The sequence below is a fragment of the Tauraco erythrolophus genome, chromosome 1 (assembly GCF_009769465.1).
Source record: "Tauraco erythrolophus isolate bTauEry1 chromosome 1, bTauEry1.pri, whole genome shotgun sequence".
Classification (NCBI taxonomy): Eukaryota; Metazoa; Chordata; class Aves; order Musophagiformes; family Musophagidae; genus Tauraco; species Tauraco erythrolophus.
The window spans coordinates 40,764,089-40,781,063 of NC_141465.1; the positions used below are offsets into that span (position 1 = coordinate 40,764,089).

Genomic DNA, 16,975 nt, shown 5'->3' on the forward strand with positions numbered 1-16,975 from the left:
GAAAAGCCAGCCACAAGACTAAGTTATTTTCCCACATTTCACAAAACAGAACAAAATATTTTGTAATTTGACATTATTACAACATGGAGAAAGCCGTTCATGTCTTAGAGGAAATACATTTGGAAAACTGTGGCACGCAAGTTTTGTTTAATTATGAAATTTATTCACCAAGATATAAGTTTACAGCCCACAATGGCATTCATGCTCATGTACATGGCAAAGGCATAGCCCCATCAATTCAACTCATAAATCATTTTAGATATTTGGTTGTGGATTTTTTGGAAAACCAAGCATCATTTTTGCATTGCATATAAAAGTATCTACAAGATACAGCAACATATTCAATTTAGGAGCCAAAAACATAAAACCATTAAAAGTGGAAGTGGAATATAAAGCAACCGAAAAAAAAAAAAAAGCCAGTTCATCTCTAAACTAGACTGCCCATGTTCAGGGGATGATGACAGCTGCTGAATGACCTAATGTGAAATGGGTGATCTCCACGCGTTTCCTCCAGCAGTCTTATATTCAAACAAAAAAAGTTACTGCTAAAACTGCCAGCTGTGCTGGCTGGCACAGGAGATGCCAATATGGCATGGACATTGATATACCAGCTCTTTTTGAGGTGGTTCCTGCATGTTGAGATGAGGCACTTTGTTTTGGTTAATGTCTGCCTAAAGCAGTATATTAACTGTTGCTCAGTATAAAAAGAGCTTTAACTTCTACAAGTGGTAATTCAGGACACCCAAGAGCTAAAACCACTTCAAAAGAAAAGGTCAGACAGTCCAAAACCAAGACCCAGGCAATTCTTACTACAAGGGTCCAAAACATATTGTACTTATCTGCCTGATATCTATTATAAACAATAACTGTAAATAAGAGTTATCTTTTTGACAACAGTTTGGCCTAGAGTTCACCCATTAACTCTAATCCAACTTGCCTTAGTAACAGAAGATCCCTAGTAGACAACTTGGGCAACCTACTCTTGGCCAAAAATGAGAACATAAAACGAACTACAAAATACTTCCTTCATTTGTCAACGTATTATACCAAATTCTTACAGAAGTGTGCATATACACACTCATGTACAATCATACGTTTCTTTTCAGCAGCTTTCTGTAGAATTCCTTAGGGAAAAGACGGGCCAAGCCCCCATGAGACGGGAGACACCAGCACGCACCTTGGCCATTAACAGAAATTTCAAATGGATGGCACTGGCATGTCGTTTGGGGCCTTTGGAACAAGATGCAGTTTGGGTTTCTGTTGCAAGACAGCCAACATAACACAGTAGTCCTTCAGGGCCACATACGTTTCAGTTGGTGCTAGCTGATTAGCAGCACACAGAACAACACTAAAGCTAATGCTACGCTACCTTGGCGTGGGACGAAAGAAAACTGAAATGAACGTTCACAAGCTGAACTGAGCAATGAACTTTTAAATCAAGCTGGAAAAAAAGAACTGCCACACTATGGCTTGCGCCAGCTTAACTACTGTCAGCATCTAAACCAGGAGGCTGAAATTCTGTATAAGCATCTACTCTAACTTGCATCAAGTCTGACAGAAATCCACATCTCTTCTGCCTCAAAAAGTCACTCCAAACTAATGCTTGAGGGTATGCTTATGCTGTGCTCTCAGAAATACAACAGGGTGGGTCCTCATGGTTCTGCCCTACATCAGGTGGGCTCCACAGCTCACAACTGGGGAGAGGAGAGCCAGGCTGGCCACACAACTTCTGGAGCCAGCCTGGACTAAGATGATTCCCAGCACCTCTTATTCTCATGAGCACCTGTAACCTAAGAGCTGTGAAAAAAAGGCTTGTGTACACTGAGAAAGGAGCGCGCTTTAAGAATTCATGTCATGGATAAAAGCACTACACTGTTCTTACAAAAAATGAAAAATGTAAGTACTTTTATTTCACTACAACATCTTGTTAACTTTTGCAACAGAAGCACCTTGTTAGAAAGGATAAGCGATAAATGCATTGTTATTGAAAAAAAGGTATCTATATTCTCTGCAAAGGATTTCCACAGCCACCAACACGAGGTGCACACATGGTACATGTTAAGTATGGAAGAGGCAGAAGAATATCAGGACTTGAGGAAGGGATTTTTATTTCATAGTTTGGAAAAAAAAAAGTCATACACATTGAATGCTTCTCCTTTTTAAAAGGAGAAAAAAAGGGAAGTAATACCTTTGGGTTTATCTGCTCATGAATAATATCCTGGTTCCAGTGAAGACTATGGTTGGAAGACTATGATCAGGATTTTATCCACTCTCGAGTATTTCATTATTTACTGTCATATGAACTTTCAAGTTCTAAAGTTAACATATGCACACTTCTCACCTCTAGAATACACAAGTAAACACAGATAGGAAAACAGAGAGGAAAGAAAGAACGCAGACAGAAAGTACACCATTAAATTCCCTAGTTAGTATCTTGAATTGTTAGCTTCTAAACATTTACAGAATTTTGAGTTGTAATAGCAAAAGCTTTAAAACACACCTTTTCTGCTAGGACTCTGACATTATTGCTATTAAGCCAGCATACTCTAACGAGATGCTGGTTTGAACTGAAAGGCATACTGCTCTCAGCATTCCAAGGGCCCAGGATAGGGTGCAGCACGCAACAAAAAATCCAGGTCAGAAAAAGGAACCAACCAGACATGAGGCAATACTGCAAAATCAGTCCCCTTTAGTGTAAATAACTATCTAAAACGTTGCTTAAGGATTCCCTATTTCAGGCAATTCTGACAGTCTGCAGTAAGAAAGGGGAGGGGTTTCCACAAATCTTGTGGGGACCATGGGACAACGTTCAGAATAAAACAAGTGACATCCCTCAAAGCAGAGGTACTTTTGAGAAGTACGACAGAGCACCACATTTGTACCTGTGCTACATTCTCAATACAGACTCCTTATATTTTAAGACCTGCTGTAGGGGAAAAAAATCCCAAACCCAAAGAACAAGTGAATCTAACCCAAAAGTGAAGTTCATTGTACAAGTCCATTAAATTACAGAAATGCATAATAAGCCAAGATAAAGTGCTACAAAATGATTAGTAATTTTTAAAAAGTCCATAGTGTTCTTCTTGCTTTATTTGGTACTGGTGACAAGAGGAGACAGTGCAATTGCACCGGCTGAACTGGAATTCACAATGTCTTCATATTGCGGGGGTGGATCTAAATGTTGTTCAGTTTCACTACTTCTCATACTGATTTCACCAGTGGCTTCCTCATATGAAGGAGGAGGATCACAGTTTGAGAGCCTTGTGGATATTGAGTCTGACCGTCCATCCATATAGCTCAGAACTCCTGGAGAGAGCCCACTGACTTCATACATTTCCTCCTGTGGGGAATGAACAATGCTGAGAGGCGGCGGAAGAGGACCTCTGCCATCAGCCACAGCACCATCACCCATCGCTTCCTGGGCTCCCCTATGCACGTACACCGACTGTCTACGCATTTTCTTTTTAAACAGGCATCTCCATATGACAAAAATGACAATGAGGATAACGAAAAGGCCAATGATTAATGGAAATGCAAGGTAAAATGAATACCAGGTATGTCCTGTGTTACTTTCTCCCTGAAGTCCATTTTTGTAGGCTTTCCAGAACTCCTTCTAGAAGAGCAAGACAGGATAAGTCAGAAACTATAAGACAGTTGAAAAAAAAATAAATTACTGTAATCAAGTTGTTTTAAATGAATGAGAAAAAAAAGGCATTTAAAATACTGATGATTAAAATAAGAACTGGTATGGATAAGCACACACAATAAACTTTCAATTTTCTTCTGATGTGGTTAGTGATACAAAAAGGTGGTTGTTTTTTTTTTAAACCAGCTCCTCACTGCTTTCAAGATTCCTATACCTGCACTTAATATTTACAAACCTGCAGCACACACAGGAGTAGGTAAGAAATCTAATCAGCATTCACATCAGCCATCTGGTGGATAAAAATTTTTCAGCACCACTCAAAGCAAAAGTTAGTTTGTTGGGGTTTGTTTGTTTGTTTTGTTTTAAATTCTAATAATATACTAATACAATCTGAGAGGGAAATATCGTTTCGGAATGACAGACCATTTTGGCAAAGCACAACTATGTTGTACTGTCATCTCATAATTTAGACTTTCTTCACCCTCTGGCTCATAAAGCAACTGTTGTCAGCTTATTTGAGTTGATTCAGATCCCCTGTTTATAGCTAAAAATAGCTTCGGCAGTATGAGAATATTACACAGCTTATTATATTCCAGAAATTTTGACAACACAGCTACAGATAAATGGAACAGAAAATGAAAAGTGAAAATATGAGCAAGGGAAAACAAAGATGAAGGGGGACACCAGTACTTGAAAGTACTCTTTGCTATATTAATATGCACAAGCAGGAGTACAAAGATCATGTCTCCATCCAGTTTCTCTGCAGGGAATCCTGTGAAAAGCTAGTACAAAGAAAAGCATACCTTGCCTCAAAAAAGTAGTCATCCCCACCTTTGAGATCTCTCCTACTAAGAAACACTTTCAACTGTGTTTTATAGCCATGTATAATTTAAGAAAAGAAAATGATGACAAAATCACCCCTCAAATCCATGCCATCATCTGTTTTAAATAACACACATCTCACATGCACGCATTTACAAGATGTCCACCAGGTAAAATCGATAGGGTCATTGCTCAGTAACTAGCAAATTATGTATTCAGGTTGCAGACGAACCGACTTTGTTGACACACAGAGCAGATCTATCACCATTTTTTTCTGTTCAGAACTGCTGCCACATGATCAGCATTAAACAGATAATGCTGTCAAACTGATCTCAGAGGCAGCCTGAGTTCAGGAGTAGCATGGCCTCTCTAACGTGGAGGCTAAGCTTGCTCTGTACAAAGCCAGGACCAGGACACCATGGGCAAAACACATGCTCACAATGCTTCTGGATCAGAATTTACTAGGGTTTTTAGTAGGTTTAAGAGCAATGCCATATGCATGAAACAACTGGCTATCATGTAGTTGGTGGATTTTTTTTTTTAAAAGATAAATTCATTTGTTCTTATCCCTATACTCAGTGCAAGTTAAAATAAAATGTCTTTCTTAATTCCTACAGCAAACCAGGATCAGGTGTTTTTCCTACATTTCAAGGTGTGACATCAAAGCAGGTCACCACAGTGCCCCTCTTTGATGTACGCCCAGGGCCAAATCATCTAAGCTAAGTCAGGTAGCCTTGACCTCAAACAAAGTTAGCAAGTCTTGCAAGACGAGATTAGCCTCTCTAAATGCTTCTCTGCAAGGGCCTTCCTTGATGCAGTTCCACAGTTAATCCCAGACAACAGTGTTGACTTCAGAAAACACTTATGAGGAAAAACTATCAAAAAATGAAATAAGCTGCACAACTGAGGACTTTTGGGATCTCTGCATGACAAAAACTGACAAAACCAAACACCCCACCTCTCCCCACCCGATCATCAGGCAATTAGGGAGATCTGTTACCCATTACCTTTCCATTTGGTTTGAATACAACTAACTAGATTCTTTAATTGCATAAATAATAAATATTTTCTCGACTAAAAAGGCAGAAAATCTGTTAGCATTAACTGTTTTATCTGTACAGATAACAGCATCAACTGCTATTATCGGTACTGGAAGCAAGCTTCCCACTTCACTGTTCTGCTGCCTCAACAGCAGCAAGGGAATAAAATGGTACAATCTATATTTTCAAGGCCAAAGTTGCAAAGATTTACTTAAAGTCATCAAATATACTGTGCAAGGATGTGTCATTTTAAAGACTCTGCGGAGGAGAAAGGTAGTTTTGATGAAAAAGAAGAAATCACACTTTTCCCTTAGCAATATACTTTGTGTTGCAGATTGCAGAGGAAATGCACCCTCTCTCATGTAAGGGCAGTAAGTCGTGACTGATATTTTAGTAATGTTTCCATGTTACTTCTAACTCAGCTCTATCTGCTGGAGTAAACGTCACTGTACTTTCTTCAAAAAGCTGAAACACCAGTTTCTCTCCTTGTCACTCCACAACATGGCAAAGCAGTAGAAAAAACGTTTTCCCAGAGTGACAGGCAATTAGTTCAGAATAAGGTGTGTGGCTGCGGGGGATGTTCGAGTTGATGGTGGGACCAGACAGGTGCATAAAGAGCTTAAGGTAAGAGTTTAAACTGCCTTACGGATGAAAGTAGTTTAGCATCCACTTTCATTTGCATGCAAGGAAAAAGAAATTCCAAACCACACAAAACACAGCTACACTGCACCATAAAGTGAAGGCACAGGAGGAGGACAAGCCACCTAGTCAAAGTCAAATCATGCCCAACAAAACCACGGAGAATTTGGATGAATTCGCACAGTGTGAAGATTTGTACAAACTGCCATGTAAAAAAAACAAGAGGAGGGAAATACTGAAAACCTAGGAAGTAGCTGTAGAACTCACACAGAAAGTTAAAGAGTAATTTAGAAGTCAGAAAACTCACAGCACAAACATCCCTTCCATATTTGCTGGTCTCTTAAACCAACAACAAAAAGGAGTTTCCTTCTACTTGACAAAATTATTAACTTGTGATTTAGGAAAAGCACACTCCAGTAATCATTTACCCTTGAGCACTGTACGGCTGGGAATACCAGGCATATATGCCTTAAAAGGCTGAAAAACTAAGTTAAACAGACCACAAAATCAGATAACCACAATGGAAAAGACTTAGAAAACATCTAAAATATATTCCTGCCAAGAACTACTTTTCTGAATGTTTCTTACCACTTTGGCAAACCCAGTTGGAAATAATCAAAAGGAATTCTCAAGGGCATCCCACACAGAGACAGTTACAGCCAATTTGCCAGAATTTTGTTTCCCTTTTATTTCTAATACCTCTCAGAACAGAGGCAGCATCAGTCTGAACGCTGAATCAAATAAGGGATAGAATGAAAGTTAAGACACTCGCACCCTGCTGAGAATTTCAGCTGAAGCCTTTACTACATTTGGCAGCATTGTCAGCCTCAAACGATTCTTGGTCAATTGTCTGACTTGTTTTAAAGGTGGACTAATAATATACCAGGCAGAAGACTGCTTGGTATTCAGTAGGTGGAGGACACGAACACAGCAATAGTGAGAAGTGAGCGTACCTGCTACACTGTTTTTCTTCTGGTCTGCCCTCAATTTCAGGTGGCAGGAAAAGATTCACTTCTTCTCTCCTGGGTATTTATTCAGCATCCATAATTAGACACAGACTGATGCTAGAAGTCTGACTTGATCACATCATTTCAGATCTGGTGCTGACAAGTTTTGGGTTGATTGCTAAGCTTCTTAGAGTTTCTTTTGTTTGTTTGTTTTGCTAGAATAGAGCTACACAGAGAACCTTGCAATTTCTATAATACTTCCAATTTGTGGGAAATTTGAAACATAAATAAAGATCCATGACTTCCAGATTTTGAAATCTTCATGCAGATTAATTTAAAAAAATGAGTTAATGGCAATAGAATTAATAGTGGTGCTTCAATCACACCCAGATACTTGGCACAGTAACCTTTGAATAAATCTTTGAGCCTCCCAACAACCTTTGACTACTGACCAGTGACCACACGAAGTGCTGCCTGCAGGCTACAGGTACTAGAAATAAACAGCTTTATGAGATCAGACCTACAGTTCACCTAATCTGTTACCTTCTCTCTGACAACAACCATTAGAGACTGCCGAAAGAAGAGTTCAAACACAAGCACACAGCAATACTCTCTCAGCTTCCACATACTTGTACTTGAAGAACTTCCATTAGCCAAAGCTGATCCCTTTTATTCAACGGTCCCAGATTGATTTATCTTCCCTTCATTTACACTGTTGTTCTCTTAACCTATATAAGTTTTAGCATCTGAGACATTCTGTGGCAAGGCAGTCCACAGCTCTGTCATCTGGGGTGAGATGAGACACTTCTATTTGCTTTGAACCTGAACCTTCTAGTTTCCTTTGAGGCCCTCTTAAGCTCTCCTGTCAGAAAGATGGCAAGTGACTGACCTCAGTTCAATCTTCATGCTTCTCACAGACATCACATATTCCCTGATTTAACTCTTTCCAATCTACTGTTGTTACAGAAGTCTTTCATATATTTGGTCAACTGTCACACTCCTCTGGTCCTTCCTCAGCTACTAATTTGCTCTTTAGGAGATAGGGAGATCAGAGCTGTACACGGCACATTCAAGAAGTGACTGTGCAATAATATAATTATGTTCTCAATTTTGATCTCCTGTCTTTGGATTTTTAGCACTCAGGGTTTTATTTTGGTTTGGTTCTGTTTGCTGAGCATTAAACTCAAATCTTCAAAGATTCAAATTCAGCTCTTATTCCCAAGATCAGTTCAGAGGCAATCATATATATAATGAATGCTCTTTTTTGCCCCACATGCATTACATTTGTCAACACTGAATTTCATATTCCATTTCATCCACAAAGTCCTGCAAATTCTTCCCTGTTGGTTCTAACCTTACTACCGTAATAGTATTATCTTTATAATTAACGTTATCTTTTTAAATAATAATTCTGAACCTATCAAAAGTCCCCAAGCCCACACAATATTAAAGGCATTCAATATTTCCACGACAGCTATGCATGTACACTTAACATATGCAATGCTAACTGCCAAGAAAAACTCATGCATCGAAAATAACTAGAGGGAACTGCTCGATATTATTTTAATATTACAAATCCAGATGTTGCACACCTCCCCAAAAGACCGCAGAAAAACAAAGAACCAAATGGACAAGAAAAAAAAACCCACAAATAACACAAAACGAAGCTACTGTGAGATAAATAAGCTACAGACCCTATTTGAATTCCAGTCTATCTTATACCATGAAATCATTGCATCTTTGTTGCTCTGAACATACTGTATCACGATCCTAGTCTACTACATCCATTTCCTTCCCCTGGGTCATAGAAGTTGTGTCTCACTAAGTGGCTGTAAGGATGGATACTGCTGGGGGACAATGGACTAAATAAAGCCCAAGTAAATGAGGCTGGTCAGGGGCAACTGCACATTAGCAGAGCCTGGCCCATTAGCAAGCTACCAGCAACAGAATAAAGCAGCTAGGCAAAAAGGATACAGTAGTGGAAATTGATAAAGGGTCCGGACCTTACTGGAAGCTCCTTCTCCACTGTGACACAAAGGCTGCAGGAAGAGCGGAAAGGTAACTATTTCTGTTTTACTATTTCCAAAACACTGCTGCAAGGGAAACGCTCTCTACCAAAACACAAAATGCTCCTAAATGGGGGAAAAGAAGCTGAAGTGAGAGGCAACATGTTTAGGCTACGCATTCTCTAGTCACTTGAACTTCCCGTGCTACTTAAGCAAGTGATACTGTGTTTTGACACAGATTTTACACAAATAACGTAATTGCAAACATTATCCTTAATTACACAATGAGCTATCATTTGGAATAGCCACACCAAGCCAAGTCTGGGAGATAAAAACACCTGTGTGCATGCACTTTCAGGCTTCAGAAAGAAGCAGCTTTGGAGAGACACCGCACATCCTACTACTTCATTTTAATAAATCAGAAAGTCCTCATTCCAGTCTTATCCATCTTCCCAGATACAACCTCCAACAAAAAGATGCTAAGAACTTAAAACATTCAGTATGCCTTTACAGTAACATCGCTATTTTTTGATGCAGAGTTCAGCCACTGAAGAGTGGAACGCATCATCTGTGTAAATTCTGGAAGAAATCTGCCATGTTCTCTGTGCCACAGCCCATTAACCCACTGGCCTCGCAAGTACAATCTCCCTGTGCAAAACCACAAAAGTGATAGAAACAATTAAAAAAAAGAATTTTAACTGTATTGCATTAAGTAGGTCATACGCCACCATCAAAACCCCATGTGCTGTTTTTATTTGTTGGGAAGCAATGAAAGATATGTTGGGTATGATAGGCAGGTGTTGCTTGCAGAACCATTAGCCCACAAGCTCCTTTTAATTAGAGAAGCCAACAGACTTACGCAACAGTTCTGTGTGGGCAGTATCTGCTTCATTCCTGCCAAGTTAATGTATCACTGCCCTTGCATAACACATGGTAACACTGAAATTATTGTTCTTTCCATGTTTTAGATCACTGCTGCTTAACAATATGCTCCAGGGGCTTGCAGATTTTTAGCTTGAAGGCCACTAGTCTTTCCTTATTTTTAGACTAAACAAATATATAAATATAGTCTGGGCACTGAATACTTTGGCCAGCTACACCAGAACCTGGGATTCAAAGGTGTATTTTAAACGGCAAGTTTTTTTGAGTTGCTCACTTATTTCATGTGAGCATATTCAATAAACGAGTTATTCCACAAGGAGTGAGACAAGTGAAGACTTGGGCCCTCTGCTTCTGTATATTCCCTAGAACAGTTCCAATCCCATCATTTCTTCCAAGCAAGACAACGGCATTTGTGATATCCAGGTCAGACTTAAGTGTGTAATGATTGGAGAACCAGGACACGAGCTATTTGGGTAAATAGTGCTGCCAACCAGATGACAGTTTTGCCCACTTTTTCTCAAGTGGGGGTATTAATTTACATTCCTTTTCCTCCCAGTTGTCCATTTTCACAACACTCAAGAGCATAATTACCTTTGAGACTTCTACCTCCTTCAAATTCAGTTTAATTGGGATGAAAGATTCAAAAGTTATTGCTATTCAGTCTATCCATCTCCACTGTACACATTATTTGTTTAAAGAAACATTCAAAAAGAAAAACAAATTTAATGTAATCTTGGAAAACAAACAAACATTCAGCGCACCTAAAAATTTACTATCAATACACTCCGCTTGTCTTTAAATATACACCAAAACATACCGTTTTTTCCTCATTTTCAAATGCTTCTCTTGCTTCTTCATAGCTACAGATTTCTTCTCTGCATTCATGTTCTATGTCACCTTGCTTTAATTCTTCAAAAAAAGTGTTGGCTCTCGGGTATCTTTTTAACACAGAATTGGCTTTGTCCTCTGTTAAGAAAACTGAATAAGAGGAGAGACAACAAACGTCACTTCTAAAATAGATATGCAAAAGCTCATGCTAAAACTGCTCAAAGAAAATGTGCTTTTGAGAAATAAAGACCTTTTTCAAAGTCTTCCCCCTTTTTTTGATACGATAAAAGGCCTTTCCTAGTTTTATTCACTAGTGTAAGTAGTTGGGCCTACGTAAGTAATGATTTCAGTAGTTATTGCTATAGTGTTATAAGCGCGATGGACTCAATTCAGCATCACAGTCATGTATGCTTAAACAAGTGCTCAGAAGAGACAGGCACATGCTCAGCTCCAGCAATTTCTCAAACTAAGATGACACAGAACAAACAAATCCTGCTTGTGAACTTCCAAAAAGATATCTGCAACTGCCTGAGGGCATCACAGCCAGAATGCTCTGAAGTTTTTGATATAAATATTTATGAATATTACCCAGAGCCATACACACTAGAACAGATGCATTTATCAAAGTTTAAGTCTATAAGTTTTCTTCAGCAACTTTGAAGCAGACTTGCTCCCTTCACTCCAGAAATGTTGACCCTGAAATAGTGACCCTTTTGGAGGTGTGTGGGGAAGTAGCCTCTTTCTATTTTCTTGAATCATACATGAAATCTCATCTTATTTGATGACTCAAATAAAACAGCCCCAAAAGGAAACCAGCATTCAGATACAGGTATTCTTTATTTGCTTTCCTTAGTTTTCTGTTCAAGGAAGAGAGGAAGCAATCTCTTTTCTTCTCATGTTCCAGCTTTCCCTCTAACTCCCTGATCAAATGATTTTTACAGTAACATGCAGCACCTGGAACACTCCAATACCCAGCAGACTGAATTACCTGGGAGATACATCTGCAGTGAATGACGTGGAAATTCTCCAGGTATTTCAGTTGAGGCAGCATGTCAGTGCAACACTGTTCCTGGGCTCTCACAGCCAGCAAGAGGGGCTAATTATTCAATGACCTGTCATACTAATGCACTCATACCACTTTCCTGACCTATGCAATCATTTCTGCATTGGTTCATTTACAGCTAGTCTGGGACCACTAGGGCAGAGACTGCCTGGTTTAAGCAATGATTTATCTATAATTCTATATGAATCATTTTTCTGTGTTTTTTTTCTTTTTTTCCTCCATTAATCATCCGATTTTGAATTTTAAAAAAGGATGGCAGCAAGTCTACGAAGACGGTCACTATACTTTTGCTTTCTCATGAGATAGATGTGGTGGCATTCTTCAGTCATAAGGCTACCAATTAGGCTGATCTACTTTAATTTTATTTAGTCTCTGTGGTATACTTTCCTATAAATTGTTAGCCGGTCATGTTCCTTTTGCAAAGAATTAAACGAAGATTAAACTCCAAAACACCAGTCACTCCCTATAGTTTCAGTTGAATACACGTGGTACGTACATGCACCACACAAATTACGCTATTCATGATGTTGCCAGAGGTTCAATGCATACAGCTCTACAACTGCACCCATTGCAATGTTGGTTTTCTACAGCACCACAGGTGAGCACATGGGCATCTCCTATTGTGTAAGTTCACTGACTAAGTAACATCAAAATGAATATTAAAAAATGTCTTCAAAAACGGAAGAAAAAAAAAAAAAAAAGGCTTCTTTCCATTTCTCACACAATTCTCCTGACTCCTATCTAGGCCTGAAGAACTTTGTTTCTTTCAATGGTTTCTTCTCAGTGATCACCTAACCATGATAAGCTGAAGGACTTGTCCACATCAGGAAGCCAGCATGCAGCCATGCATGGGGATGATGCGCTGCCAGCAGTCTACCTACTTCTGACCAACTCCTCCTGTGGGCATTCCTGAAGTGGAACAAGCTACATCCCAGAATCTCTTAAGAGTGCACATATGTGGAGTTTCCAAAGAGTAGATAATGTGCTATAAATCAAATCTCCCCTCCTTCAACAGATAAAACCTAGAAAATTTCATTTCACAGCAGGAATTCGACCCTGAAAAGAGCAATGAGAGAGACTACAACAACTTTGTACCGGATGCAGACGGAAAAGAAATAGAGGGACAAACGCAGGTAGCTGAAAATACCCTGATTTAAAACTCTCAGAAACAATATACAAATCTTTGTTTCTGCATGCACTTTCCAATTTAGCAATGAAGCAAACTGAGAATAAAGGTTTAAAAGATGGTTTGTTATAAAATATTGTTTGATACACATTGGAATGAGTTTCTAGGTAATAGTTTACTTTTCCAAAAAGAGCTCAGCATATATTTCTGCTTCAAAATGCATTGATGAAGAACAGCAAAGCCTTAAAATAATTCAATATTCAAGAATGGCCAATATATGACTATTCAAAAAACCCCAATTTTTTTATTTAGCAATTCGTATTCAGAAAGTGTCTCTCTTCTCTCACAATACAGTATAGAAAATGCATACATCACAGAGACAAAAAAGCCTGCTGAGGAAAATAAACTACACCCCATATTAATTCTGAATGTATCTGATAAATAATGATAAGTGATTAGTCCAGACCAGGAATGGCTTTTGACCCTGCAAGGCTGGAAAGAATGAAGTATATTTGATTTGACATTTTTAAGGCTCTGCACACTCCTAGTGACTTTAAAACCTATTGAGAAGTCAATACAAATGTAGCAAAGAAACATAAAAACATACATCGATCAAAGCAATCTTGATGGAGATACTGATTGAAATATAGCGATTTAATGAGAATCAGTCATTGCCTGATGAATCCTATAAAAAGAGATAATGGAACCATATTGCAGAAACCACTTTGACTTCTTAGTATTCCAGGACCATCATCACGTAGACATTGTTATAATTGCAGAGGAGTGTGTAAAAAAAAAACTGCTTTGGGTTGGATGCCCACCTAGACAAGCTACAGCGTGGCTGAATTCACTACAGCTGTTACTACGGAGCTGAAGATAATCAGGGAAAAATTGCATGTGGCAAGAATAAAGTAATGAAGCAAGATACAACTTGCTCTTTCACTTTTTTAAAGAGATTAACTAGCAAATACAGGATAAAGGAAAAATCAAAATTATTATTTTGGCATTATATTAGATACAGAAACAAATAATCTGAAACAAACAAATCCTCTCCCCCAATTTTTGTAGAATATAGATGAAGATATACAACTACCAAATTTAATGCATTTGAATACATGTTTAATTCTTCAGACATGCTTGTGCTCTGTGTGTAACTGTAATATTCAGCTTTTAGCAAGTTTTTATGTATCAGAAAGCTACAAAGAAAACCATTCTGAAGTCTACATTTCACTTACTATTATTGAAGAAAGTAATACAGTCAGATCAATCTATTAGACATTCTTCGGAAAACCTGTGTGCTATCATAATACTGAACAGATACTTCAGCAAGGTGAAACTCAATCAGAATCAGACAGAGACAGGCAAGGACACGAAAGGATAAATACATCTCAGCCTGCCAGCTGAAGCTGTCACAGGCAAAGAAAACCGGCTTCAGGTCTTTAGTGATAGAAGGAACAGGGAGCAGCAGCATGGGAAAAGTATTCTGAGACCCAGAAGTGTTGCCGAAGCAAAGCCCAGGGCATCCTGGACACCAAAACCAGCTCTATTGAGACCACTACTGAGGCTTCTTTTTTCTGACTCTTTACCTATACTCAAGCAGATTAAAATTACCAGTAAATACTAGAAATAAACATTTAATTTTAAATTTGAAGCTGTAGCTACTGATAAATTTGAATCTTTCTGTAAGTGATCTTAATAAAACTATTTGGCTTGCACAGGGCAGAAGGGAGAAAAATGATTTGAGTGTTTGCTTAAAAAGTGACTTCTGCTCTGAGTATCTGGAGTTACTGGGACAAACTTAAGCACAGTTGAAACTAAAGTACTCTAAGCTGGAAATTCAGCTCTGTCCTCTTCATTCTGCGGCCAGCTTTCAAACATCCACGAATAAGTCTGTGATGACTATTATGGTCTGCATGTAATATCTCTGTCAGAGCAGCAGTATGATTCCAGTTCAGTTTAACGAGGGCAAAGATCTGCATCATATGTAACACCAAAACCAGTTCAATAGCAGAGGACATTTTTTTGTGCAAGCCAACTGAGATTTTGAGCAGAGGACAGTTTTGGGGTGTGTTAATATCCACTTCATAGGGAATCATAAAGAATGCACACTCATCACTAAGTTAATAAACTTACCACTATCCATGATGAGTACTGTCAAGGCAGGGAACTTGCAAATATCAGGTCTGTAAACAAAAGAGGAAACATTCTGTTGAGCTTGTGAATTACAAATGAACTTGGAAAAGTTTCTCTTGATTCCTGAACATTGTTACAAATATATCAGTGCTGGAAAATCCTTGATCAAGGTTAATCCCTCTTTTGAGTTGTACCACTACTGCATGCAGACTAATTTTAGTAGTATAGGAATATTACCCCCAAAAAAAGAAACAACTTCTTGTGAAATAGTGAATGCTTTAACCTTTTTCAAAGCTTTCCATATTTAGAATATGCAAAACCACTAAGATGAAATAGGTGTGTATAATTTTAAACGAATCCACAACCTCTGTTTTACCTAACTGAACTTGAAAGGTATTACATTCTCCACTGTAATTACTTACACCTTACCTAAGACTTAAATTCACTCTGCAGAGATCATCAAGTCAACTCATTATCTTTAGTCTATGGATCAGATTTTTTGAAATCAGAAGGAACACATGCAAATTCATCCAGAGTCTGCTACTGATTAAAACAGGATGCCTGCATAAAGTTCAAGGGCAGAACAAGACGTGCGATTCGGCAAAGGAACTTGCAATACATGAGAGGATCGTAACCTGCCCTACAAGAATGTACCTGTACTTTAAACCTCATCTTGGAAAGAGAACAGACAAGAGATGCTCCCAGTCAAGAAAGTGCCTGAAGCTCATTGCACCCACCAGGCAGAGAGCCAACAAGAACTGCGTCTGAAGGCAGCAAGAGTAGTTTGAGAGACTGTTTTCAGATTCTTGAAGTCTTCGTTAGTATGGAAAAAGTAAAAGTTAATCTTCGTTAGTATGGAAAATAAAAGCTTTCAGCAAAGTACGAGAAAGATGCAGCTGTGTAACCAAGTTGGTAGAACCCCATGAGGTTAAAGGGTTTTTTACTAATAAATTACCTACTCCTAAAGGTTAGCATTAGTTCTACTTCAGAGGCCAGGTTATACATCAACATACCACACCATACTAATGTCCTCAATCTCCGTAAATCCCAAACCTCATAAGCAAACCTCTCTGTAAAAAAGTGGTACCTGTGCACAAAGGTTGGCCATAGCTGCTGTAATAAACAAAGAGGGAAAGTTAATGCTTGACAGACAGCCCATCCAACAACACTAGTTCATCATGCAAGAGCAGACTGCAGCTCTTGTAAGGACTGCTGCCAAAGTGAATGGAGCTCTATAAAGACATCCCAGTCTGCTAAAAAATGGTAGGATTGGGACTACAAGATATGGGACGGAGGAGTTAAACGATTTTAAAGCAAATTTATCCAATCTCTGTAAAGGCAAACGAATAAACAACAATGAAGCACTCTTAAATCTCACCACCAGTGTTTAGGTTTTCATTACTAAGTATCTTAGGGTAACAGAAGCAGAGGGCTTAAAAATTTTTTTCAGAATATATGCATAACGTCTTTTAATAGCCTGAATTTTTCTTAGCAGACTACTCTCTTCAAGAGCAAAACCCATTTTTGCCACTTGCTTCTTGAATAAAAATTGAACTTAGTGTTGCTTTCTGGGTAGTCACATTACAACCCAAATATCAGTGCTGAAGCAATTGCAAACAGGTCACAAAAAAAAATTGGCTACTGGTGTAACTACTCTCTTCGCCTGTTACACCATGAGTTTCTTTTGCCATTTATTACCGTCCAGTTTCAGGGCGCTGCTTTTGCAACAGCTCTTCAAACAAGATTCAGAGTAACAGAAGAGCAAGACCCGGGAGCGCTCACTTGCTCTGCTGAGCAGCAGTAACACAATGCATGAAATGCACCTCGCCAGGCTTCTCCTCTC

At 38.7% G+C, this 16,975-nt stretch overlaps 1 protein-coding gene across 1 annotated transcript; it reads right to left on the reverse strand.

Annotated features, from left to right (window-relative positions):
• Positions 1 to 3,007: 3,007 nt before the first annotated feature.
• PRRG1 (proline rich and Gla domain 1) lies at positions 3,008 to 15,172 on the reverse strand. Its single transcript, XM_009989590.2, has 3 exons — positions 15,133 to 15,172; positions 10,800 to 10,960; positions 3,008 to 3,613 (listed from the first exon to the last, which is right to left on the reverse strand). Exons 1-3 carry the CDS (start codon positions 15,140 to 15,142, stop codon positions 3,089 to 3,091), a joined length of 696 nt encoding a protein of 231 aa, XP_009987892.1. The 5' UTR covers positions 15,143 to 15,172; the 3' UTR covers positions 3,008 to 3,088.
• Positions 15,173 to 16,975: the final 1,803 nt, after the last annotated feature.